This window comes from Thunnus albacares, chromosome 20 (assembly GCF_914725855.1).
Source record: "Thunnus albacares chromosome 20, fThuAlb1.1, whole genome shotgun sequence".
NCBI classification, from domain to species: Eukaryota; Metazoa; Chordata; class Actinopteri; order Scombriformes; family Scombridae; genus Thunnus; species Thunnus albacares.
In genome coordinates, this window is record NC_058125.1 from 12822609 (window position 1) to 12834239 (window position 11631).

At 40.0% G+C, this 11631-nt stretch overlaps 1 protein-coding gene across 3 annotated transcripts in view; it reads right to left on the minus strand.

Annotated features, from left to right (window-relative positions):
- LOC122971973 (double C2-like domain-containing protein alpha) overlaps positions 1 to 6695 on the minus strand; it is a 32595-nt gene extending 25900 nt beyond the window's left edge. For 2 of the 3 annotated variants that reach the window (XM_044338743.1, XM_044338742.1), the window contains exons 1-2: positions 6412 to 6676; positions 1468 to 1829 (exon numbers count right to left, since the gene is read on the minus strand). In XM_044338743.1, coding sequence (XP_044194678.1) covers positions 1468 to 1829; positions 6412 to 6443 — 394 coding nt within the window. In that variant the 5' untranslated portion in view covers positions 6444 to 6676. Of the gene's footprint in view, positions 1 to 1467; positions 1830 to 6411 lie in introns of all 3 variants that reach the window. The other variant, XR_006399607.1, reaches the window with a different exon arrangement.
- Positions 6696 to 11631: the final 4936 nt, after the last annotated feature.

Sequence of the window (11631 nt, forward strand, 5' to 3'; positions counted from 1 at the left end):
GAGAATGATGGCAGGGAAATTTTAAGATTATCTAAGTATATTACTATCAGTAAAAATCTTACTAGCCTTGCATCAGCGTAAACACTTAAAAAGATACTCACAAAAACCACATTTTGTTAGTTTAACAACGATTTGTAGTTATTTGTTTGAAAAATATATATATACATATATAATATATTCTCTGATTGGAATATTTCTGAATAAATATCATTAAATAAATCATTCTCTGTAGTTAAGATGACCCTCTGCAATGCTCAAGGACCCCTGGTGGTCCCTGAACCCCAGCTTGACAGCTCTGATGTGGAAGGTCAAAAGTTGATTGCTGGGAGGGAGAGGACACACTGAGGATGGTGGTGTTATGTGTTCATGATGCAGCATACACAACAGAGTTATGTTGCTGACACAGTAGTGATCACTAGTCATCAAGCTTACATAGAAGTCCCTGACCTGAACTCTGTCTCTAATCATCTTGGCACAGTATGCTTGTCAAACATTGGAGACAGTGTGTATTGGACTTTAATTAGAGCAATAGTTGATGTCTGGCTAACAAACTTACTAACTACCATAGTAACCTACAGTTATTTCCAAAGGAAAAGGGCACATGATCAGCTAACTACATGATTTTGGGGTCACACATTGCTTTACTTGTTCAAGACTGGAACATCCACTATGTGGTTGCCAAGATGCTAGTAAATGAGAGTTTAGAGTAACATTAATGATAGCAGCTCTATCCTTCTCTTTATTTGGTTTGGGAAAGTTTACACTTTCACAACTCCGGCAAAACGTACATAAGATAGTGTTACGTTGGCCAAAGTCATTGGTTATTACTCATTCTCAAAACTTTTCTCTTGTAAAAGTGAAGTATACTATTTGAAAATGCAAACAATAAAGCATCTAGGTACTTGCGTTGCTCTTACAGGTATGTTTTCGATAGTTGTAGCTCACACTGCTGCTCTTCTACATGGATCATCATCCAATAAGAATGCTAACTTTTTGCCTGGGACGTGTAGCATTAGGTTTAGCCTCAATCTTAATTATATCATGTATGTGCATATTTAAGACCCTTCTTACATAGTTCTAATTTTAACATGAATCAGCTGGCGTTCAAGTTCTTCAACATGATTAGAAATGTTTTAAAAAGTTGTCATTTCACCCATTTCAGTCCACGGTCATCAGCTAGAAATGAGAAGCTGCATTTGTTAACTTCTGCGTGAAATCAAAGTCTCATTTTTTAAAAACTACTAACATTTTCAAATGCTAAATCTGACATTTCATTGTAAACTGTATATGTGCTGTGTGATAATAAAATACTGTAGCTTCAGTAAAGGTAGTTGGGCTTAGTGAATGGTCAGTGTTGATTTTTTAAAAGTATTTTATCCCAAATCCACATCAATGTTGACTTTTCGAATTTATAATTTCGCTCAAGCAGCTCCGGTGAAACCAAGTCATCACTTTCAGGTGACTCACTGTTATCATCGCTGTCACAGCTGTCGATCTCGATGGAGGTGTCCATGCTGCTCATGGCTGACAGTGAACCCCCTCCGCCCGCCGCCCCTGGTAACAGCGGTGACAACAGGCCGCTGCTTCCTCCACCTCCTCCTCCACCTCCAGTGGCCCCTCCGCCTTGGCTTGTGCTGCCGGGGCTGAGTGTGGTGGGAGCCCCCGGCTGATTGGGCGAGAGTGGCTCCGAGAAGGAGGAAGTGGGTGAGAGGCGGGGGAAGTAGGCAGAGATTTGACGGATGGGGCGGATGGGGCCCGGACAGACGTCGATGGCCATGTGCTCCTGGATGGAGATGCCTAGACGCTTTCCTTTTCGCACAGTCATGGGGCTGAAGGTAAAGACACAGAAAGGGAACGAGTGAGGAATAGTTCGATTTTTAGAAATCTATGACTTTTCAGCGATACAACAACAGAATTTTCAGAATGCATTCAGCCAAAGGAAGAGTGAGAACACTGATCTACAGATATGAGCTGTTGTTCTCAATTTCTCTTCTATATTACCAAGCGAAACAAGGTGAGCTTAAGGTGTTCAGTGATAGATAGGATCTATTCCTGTGTCTGGCCATCTCTGAGATATCGTCACACATAATAAGGAGTTTCACGTTTGCTATATAGATGAGAAGAAGGACTTGTGATAGGAAGCTTTTATCTCAAACTGCTCTCACACTGAAAACTCCTTCATCATAATTAGAACTCCTTTTTTTTTTAGAAGAAAGGCATTACTAATAAGATGACAAAATTCAGCAGAGAGGTTGCGCACAAATTTGCATTTCAATTGAATACTTCTGAATGAACGCAAACCTATTAGGGGGGATAAAGGATGATGTACAATAGGGGTCTCCACCGAATCCCAATCATTCTTGATGAAATTGTAGTGTGTAAGCAGCCCAGGCACGCATGTTATCTAAAGTACTTAACAATCCTCCATAGGCAGACAGGTAATTATGGGATGAAGTCTTTACAGGGTGGAACACTCTCCCGTACACTTGCATGAAGAGTCCTGATGATTATATAAAGTTGTGGTAGCAGGGAGTGGAGTGACCACAAGGCTGATGTGTCTGGCCTCTTCCCAAAATAAAAAAGAGGGGGTTGGAATACAAATATATATATATATATATAAAAATATATTTCTCACAGCTTGTTTTCTAAAGACAGTTGGCCTTGAGGGGGCGTTATGTCCTCAATACTGAACAAACCCCCAACCCCACCCCCGCTGGACTTCCTACTGCTCTCTCTGTATTAATCGTTTGAAACTGAGAAGATAAATTATGCACTGTAAATATTGTTTTTTGCACCTGTTCTGTGTTTTTTGTAAATGGCTGAGTTGAAGGTCTGTGAAGTTTAGAGATGGCAAAATGAAAAGGGGCAACACAACTCAGAAAGGTAGGTTTTAATGTAGCTGCAGGTCTTAGATCATGCTCTCTTCTAATGACTGTAGTAACCTTATGCGCTGCGTTTGTCCCATTTCCAGTTTTGTCTCCTAACTTCCAGTTGCTATCGCTGATATAGGAAATACAGGTCAACAGTCATGGCCCTCGTCGGTACACACAGCTTACAATACATTTCCCAAGGCTGGGAATACACGTCAACATCACTGAGGAGGTCACGTGACCTGACACCACCATATCCACCACAGATATCAGATTAAAAAGATGATCTTTGGAGCAAAGTTATGTTCAGATTAACTAATTCAAGTAGCAACAGTGTTGCAGATGTTGCTTGATGTTTCTATGATGAAAAATTAAGCTCTGATTATTTATTTATGGTTTATTTGATAAAGACAGACACAGCGTACATAGACAATCTGAGAATGATGCAAGTATCATAGTGTTTATAATGGATGCGAATTTGCAACACCCGTTCCTAGAAGGTCTTTTGTGAAAATAAGTAATTAAAACAGTGAGGTGAAGAAAAAAGGTACACTGAGAACAACAAGATACAATAAAGCACAAGGTAATGTTTAATTTTACCAGCATGATGATGCAGGTTATTTAGTTATTAACAATATTTGCATATAACCAGATAATTTTTGCTTTGTTGGTCTGGAAACTGAGTTATCAATATTAATTAAAACACACCAAAATATATAATGTATATTTAACAAAACTATCATTTAAAATAATGAGCTTGTTACACATTAAGAAGTCCATAACCGTGCAGTGTTATAGAGTAATTAACCAGATGAATCTCCACTTTGTACTCTGTGTTTTGGATGAAGAAATATTCCATCGGCATGTGTTTTGAACAGCCACACTTAAAGCAACTTCTGTTATATCATATTAATATTAACACACAATAAAACAAAAATACATTTTCTGACCAGTCGACATCTAAATCAACACCACAATGTAAATTGCGGATGATGTTTGTCAGATAGTTGGAGAACAAAATCTCTCATTTTCTTCAAGCTCTGTCAGTCCTTCACCCTGTATTTGCTTTTGTGAAACCAGTGAGATATTTTCTAAAACGTCCGAGCATTTTCTTGTTGCTTGAAATGCACATGGTTCGTCAAAACTACAGCTATTCCAGATTTCCCGCTGAAGTGTGCTGGTGTGGTCAAGACCATTAAACAGATTAATTTCAGACCCTTCAGTCACCAGGAACACAGTCAATATGAGCAATGATGCCCTGGCAGAAAGTGGCTCTCAAATCGTTGCCTCTGACTGTTGACCTTCAGCAGAATTGCAGTGAGCGAGGGTCATTTGTCATGTATGGTCCGGTCTCTCTGCTGTGAGCAGAACAGTGGGTGATGCGCAACACAGTTTATCCAGCTTTTCCTTGGCTGGGGATGAAACAAACTCATGAAACATGCTGCAGTATGCCAGCCGGCAAACTTCCTCGACTCGTTTCACTGAAAGGATTTTGACACTCCACTGGCTCTGGAATGTAAAATGATGCACATCTTGCCAAGCCGCAGCAGCCATTTTGGTCTCTCTATGGACCATAATAACACAATTGATGACTTCTGACGGCCAGAGAAACTGGCCAGAGTTCATCACTGCTCAATTAAGTAGCACAGCGAAGTCTGAAATAAACCTCAGAGTCCTGCTCTTGAAGACGAGATGCTGAGCTTCTTGTTAAAACCTCAGTTTTTCAAAAATGAGGTGGACAAATGTAGTGAGAAGATAAATTATGCAAGAGATTAAGGAGAAGGTGAAAACAAGTAAATGAAACTCTCAGTGATGATGATGATGATGATGATTATGGCCAGAATTGATTGAAAGATTAATTAACTTGGATGAACAGATAAAGATGATTGTCCTTATGAGTAATATATAATCCCTCGTAGCAAGTCACACACACACACACACAAATATAACAGTACGTTCACACAAGCATATCAGCAAACACACTTCCATCACTTCATTAATTCATCTCGTCTCACACGTGCACCATACACACACACCATGCAGCTGTTGCTGGTTTGTGAGCGGGTGTCTGTTGATATAATGTGCGCAGTCAGTCGCCTCCCAGTCCTGGCAGATGTGGCCGTAAGCCGGAGCAGCCCGAGCAGCAGAAGCAGCAGCAGCAGCAGCAGTAGTGGCAGCAGCAGAAGCAGAAGCAGAAGCACACGTACAGCCGGGAGGCCTGGTGGCTCACAGCTTGCGGGGAAGCAGAAGCTCGCAGGGAGCTCATGATTGATCGCTCTCATGATGCCAGCTGGAATCTCTCTCTCATCTTCTCTTTTCATCATCATCTTGCTGCTGAGAAGTGTCACAATGCATACTCCGAGTAATAAGGCGCAGATTTCATCTCACACTTGACAGGTTTTAACGCGCCAAAGCTCATTTACATACATGACTGTTAGCGTTAGAGCACATGGAGGGACTAGTTTACATAATTCCTATACGCCTATAAGATAATGGTCCAACTTGTCTACATCTACATACAACAGCAGCCCTGTAGCTGTTTGTTATGCAACCACATACAGTTCTGTATATCATTTATGGCCCCATTGTATATTTATTTGTGAAGATACATATGCTTCCAGCTTCCAGAGGGAGGAATGTAGCTGCCAGAAGCCAGGAGTCAGGAATATCTTTGAAAACTGCAACATGCGACCTCCCCTCCTCCTCCTCTTTTAGCTCCTTCACTTTAAATTAGACTCATATCACAGGCATGGACGCTCTATTCCTCCACCCCTCTCCTTTACCTTCTCATCTCCACCTTTGAAATCCACCTCTTCTTCTTCTCCCCTCTTTATCTCTCTCATCTCTCTCCATCAGACACCATTATTCCACCTGTAGGTATGTGAGGATCTCTCGCCGTCTCTTCGCTCAGCTGGTTTTCTTCTTCTTCTCTTGTGTCCTACATACAATAGGCCCCTGCGGCGGGCTCCGTTCACCTTTAAATAACAAGCTGCTGGCTGACAGGCAGATGGTATAGTACAGCGCTGCACACTGTAGCTACTCATTAGAGCTCGATAGTCAGCACATCATTTATAGCTAACCACAGTGACAGTGAGCCTTGTCAATTAGAGCCAAGTTATTTTCAGACAGCAAGGGATGAGTAAACTTCAATGTGTGTGTGTCAGAGTGTTTTATGAGTCAGTGCATGTTAGAAGGTGTGATAGAAAAGTGAAGCAGTAGGTGAAAAGACACAAACACCAACTGCCACATGTTGCACCTGCCTGCTGTGTGAGAATGATGCACAATAAATGCACCTATATTTCTTGATTAACATGAAAAATCACAAATACATCAACCAAACACACAGACAAGTAAAGTGAAGATGTAGATGGAGAATGTGAGAGAAGGAAATAAAAAAAATTTTAACAAAAATGTGAAATATGAAGATAATTTCATGTAGGCAGATGAGAAAAGAAGAAAAAAAAACACATTTTTAAACTAAAATGAATATTTCTAGCCCTGTCCGCATTTCAGAAAAAAAATAATAAAAATGTTGACTTACCTTAGTGATAGCTCAAGTGTGAAACTCCTCATAAAAAAAGAGGGGATTCCAGTGCGGAGAGGAGAGGGAGACTAACAGGTGGCGAAGAGAGGAGCAGATAGTAGAGAGAGAGAGAGAGAGAGAGAGAGAGAGAAAGAGAGGGAGAGCAGGAGTGAGCAAGCTCCACGTTTATCATTAAAAATTAAATGCACGGATAGTTCAAGTTGAGATGAAAATGAGGAGCAGAGGGGAGACAGGAGAGAGAGGGGAGACGGGAGAAGAGGGAAAGCGGCATGCTGGAGGAGGAGAAGGAGGAGGATGGAGGATGGAGGGAGGGAGTGAAGAGGAAGAGAGAGGGGGAGAGAGAGAGAGAGAGAGAGAGAGAGAGAGGCAGCGGGGAGTTATTCCTTGACAGTCTGTTGTGCATGTGACTGTTTCGCCTCACTCCCTCATGCATCCCCCCACCATCATCACACACACTCAGACTTGTTTTTGTCACTTGGGAGGACTTGCATTCACTCCATCAGGACTTGATCTAACCTTAAAACACTACTCCGCTCCTCTCCTATAACACTATCAGACTCATGGTGAGTCAAATCAATGCTGCAGAACCAGAGATATCTTTATTATTCCACGCATTCCTCTTCCTTGTCAAAACCTGGTGCCTACAGTTCAGTTGGAGATTCAGGTGGTTTATCTTAATCTCAGACCAACATTAGCTCTATGTGCAGCCATCTCATTCATTTGAATGGGAGCAATGCATTGAAGGAGCAGGGATGCTAACGCAGGGGGGCTGCTCTCAATTAAGTTGAACCAGGCTCAACTTTTACTGCAACGCAACATCCTGCAACGTCTTGCAAGTTGCTGCATTGGCCAATCACATACATGTAAGTGCACATTCCTGGTGTGAACGCAGTGTTTCTGTTGTTCACTTTGAATGTTGTGACGAAAGATAAAATAGTTGCCGCCATGATAATTTTCCTGAGTTTTAAAATCCTGTCTGTACATTATAAACTGCTGGGTGGTGTTTATGCGTCCGATAAATCTTTAAATGCATTAATGTGCAGCTCCACCAGGACTTCCTGGATTGTCTTTAATTGTCTCACTAGTACCTTAAACAACACAACCCCACCAACCAGTTTTTTTTAACACATGGCTGTTGTCGGCTTGAATGCAGCCTCATGCTAGATATGCCAAATGTATCCTCGAGCCACTATAGCCTCAAGTAGAGAAGACCTCACCCCACATTTTTTTCATTCAAGTCTTCAGCCCTAAACAGCAATTTATCAGATGACGCACAGCTCCCTTTGGAGTCACAAAAAGCTTTATGTGACTTTTTTCACATAGGCTATCCTGTATTAATCCCCATAATCTGTAAATAGATTTTGATGTGTAAAATTGGGGGAGTTCCCCTTTAAAGGATAAAGCTGATGTTATTCTATATATTTATTTGTTTGATCAAATTCCATAAAAAGAGCAAAACCAACAATGAATTTACCCTACAAAGAAAGTACTGCCTGATAAAGCTTAATCGTCTGTGCCATATGTTCACATCATATTGTTTTGACTCTAATTGCGAGCAGCCGAGTGGGAAAAACAGTTCAAGTCAGCCTCCTACGCAGGTGTAATTCTGAGTCGAAGATATTGACTACCATAGCCTCCACTTGGCAAGAATTACAGATGTGTCAATAAGCCTGTGGCAAAATAGCAGCAAAGCCACCATTTCTTACAGATATGTCTAAATAAAATTCAATGTAACACTAATAGAATTGTTTAAGCTAATTTAAAAGGAGCCATAGGCCTACATTTGCTAATGAACTACTATATGATATTTATGTTATTTAAATGGTGTTGACTAACCTCTAGCAGTGCATTTTGAAATAATGTGAATACTCCCGAGTCAGAATAACAGGAGGTTTTCCTTTGCTTTCCATTCCACAGACATTGCATGAATGCAGCATTACATTAAAAACTATTTAAAATAACATAAATTTTCCTCCGTTTTAGAGGCAGTTACTAACTTTTTCTTGGCAAACAAAAGCCAGACACAATGAGCTTTCCAAAATTTAGTCGTCACAGTGAGGTTGCTAGGTTTGGTAGCCACCATTGTACCAGAAACCAAACCTAAAACCTGAGCTCATCAACTTTATCTGTACACCTGTGCTGTAGACGGAGATGATTATTATTAATATTTACATTTCTCTTTTTGTATAGATTAAACAAAAAAAGGTGTTATTTAGTGAGCCTTATAGGTGTTGCTAGACATATATTTCATTTTGATCAGAGCCAGGCTGGCTGCCTCTATCTGCTTCCAGTCTTTATGCTAAGTTAAAGCTAGGCTAATCACCTCTCAGCTTCAGTTCTGTACTTAATGCACAGTAATGAGAATGGTTACATGCCTTACCAAGGGTTTAAAAGTCTTAACCCAAAAATGTAATTGTTAACCTTGCAGGGACCTGGTTTTTCATAATTGAGAGCTGGGTCCCCATAATGTGACTGTGTCAACTAATTCATGTCCCCACAGTGTTAGTGAAGTAGCCACTCACACACACACACACACACACACACACACACACACACACACACACACACACACACACACAGCATGTCTTGTCAAATGCAGGCTTTGTGCTTTCTGTTTGAGAAAAAAATGTCTAAAAACATATGTCATCTCATTAAATCTCTCTGTCTCTCTGTTAAGTCTGAACTAATATATGGTGGCTAAATCTCTCAAACACACACACACACACACACAGTCTCTTCAGTTCCTCCATATAATTAAGCTAATGGTTCTTGAGTCAGTGATAGACAAGGGGAAACATGCTATTTCCCTCTTGTGTCTATTGAAGGGACAAAATTGGTGTTCTCTCTGTCTCTTTCTGACTTGTCCTTCTTTTCTTTTAACCTCCTTTATTTCAGTTTCGAGTCCACACTCTCTGAAACTCTCTGTCTATCTAAAACAGGAGTCAAGAATCTGTCACACGGCACAGGCTGTTGAATAGACTTACTGGTGCTTTTTTTGTGTTATCTTCAAAAATTGCTTGATGTCTTTGTTCAGTGGTGTTCTTCATGTCTCTGCCTTCGTATGCCCCCTCTCCAGTTCCCTCTCTTTTTCTGTCGCACAAAGACGTACAAAGACACACACACACGCACGCACACACATGTTGTGGTTCCATTAAATTGATGCTGTGGCACAGACATGCATGAATGCATTAACACAGCAATACGACGCACACAAGCCTCCAGAGAAAGATGACTCCCACGGCTTCATGCAAAAAGCTGATGCCACACACATTTACGCAATCACACACACACACACACACACATACTCAGACACACAAACACACTATAATTTTGAGCTTCAACTCTGTCAACCCTTCAATCCTCATATCACCTTTTCAGGCTTTATTCCACTTCCCTGCCTCTTCCCTCCCTCTTTGTCATATCTCTTCTCCTCTGCCTCGACGTCCTCCTGCTTATGAGGACTGAAAATCTCCTCATTATAAATGCATAGTCGTTATGTGCTCTCTCCACACCAATTATGTCGGGGACGGGTGCTGGCGCTTTGGTGAAAACAGCTGACCACAACAGAGTCCACAATAGATCTGACAAGAACAAACGACATCAGCGAACCAGTCGGCCTTCTTACACACATGACAAGACGACAAACACTGACAGAAGTGGTTTTTCAAACCAATTATAAAGTGAGTAAGTCACTTATACTGTACAGCTACACAGTTATGCCTTCTGTATAAAGAATAAACATATTGTACACAATCGTGGCCAATTTGAAATGATTATATATTTTCCTGTCATTGTACTTGTGCTTTTTGTTTTCTATTTGTTGGTTTATCACCTTTCATATATTTGTTATATTTAATTTAATGACAACACACATTACTGTCAATGACATTTCTTTAAACGTGCCTTTTGGGAAGATGTGTTCTGAAACCAGAGAAGTGACATTTGAAGAAATACAAACAAGGAACATTAAAGCACTGACATAACAACAACAGCAACAAAATTAGTATGTTCAAGCAAGAGGAGGAAGCAGCAAAACACTGATCAATCATCAATAATATAATAACACTGTTCATTATAAAACAGTATGATACAACAGAACACAAATTAGCAACACTGTTAACCCATTTTGCACACATCAGCCATGCAAAGCACCCTTAAGCAATAAGATGAATTATTAACATTAATAAAATGTTAATAGAAATAGTTTGAAAGTTATTTAAATGGTACTTTTACCCAGAGGAGTCATGCCTCCACAAATATTTGAGATTGGATGGCTTTAGAAATTGTTAAATTCTATTTTCACATAGTTTTTACCTTGCCTCAATAATAAAGTGTATAAAAAAGTAACGTTTCTGTATTTTTTAAATTTGTATTCAACTCTGCCTGCTACACACAGACCCCCCCGCCCCCCCACACCTTTCTATTGAGGCCTCTTGCTTCCTTCCAGCTAGAAAGCACAATGTGGCTGCAGTTGTGTTGACGGCAGTGTGACGCATGAATAACCAGCTAATCTCAGCTCATCGCATAAAAACAGTGTGACTTCAATGAATTTTTAAATTACTTCAAGCTTCAGCATTTTCCTTTTTAAAGTGACTTTAGTATCAGTGGTTTTAACCCACAATTAATTAACATTAGTGTTAGGTTGTTGTCCTTTGCTATTATTAGTAGCTAAATTATTGTTTTTGTCAAAGCAAATTTTCAGCACTGAAATGTGTCCTTCAAAAAAAGAAATAAAGAGATTTTTTACAAAGTCAATGGCTAAGTACAGTCGTGTGAGTAAAAACAGTGGCTCTATGTTTGTGAGCTTTCTTTACTTGATGTTAAATAATCAGTAGTGCTGGCTTTAAAGCCTTTTCGCTTACATTTTCTTGTTCAAAATTGCAGTTAAATGCAATATAGTGTTAATATGTGTCATTCAAATATAGTTCTAGGTAGTTACTGACACAGTAGAAGCCAACGCAGATAATTACTGGTGTTAATATTAACATTTGCATTATGCAATTGTTGACCCTCAAAAAATGTGACTGCATGATGCAAATACTAGAATATACACCCATACATACCCAAGTCATGCAAAGCAATCCATCTGGCAAAAGGCACAGGACAAGTGAGTAGTAAGTTAGCAAACTGATAATAATGATAATACATAGGTGGTGTATTATAAGAGGGTTCACATATCTGAGTTTTCAGAAACCAGTTTTTTTTTACTTTGTGTAA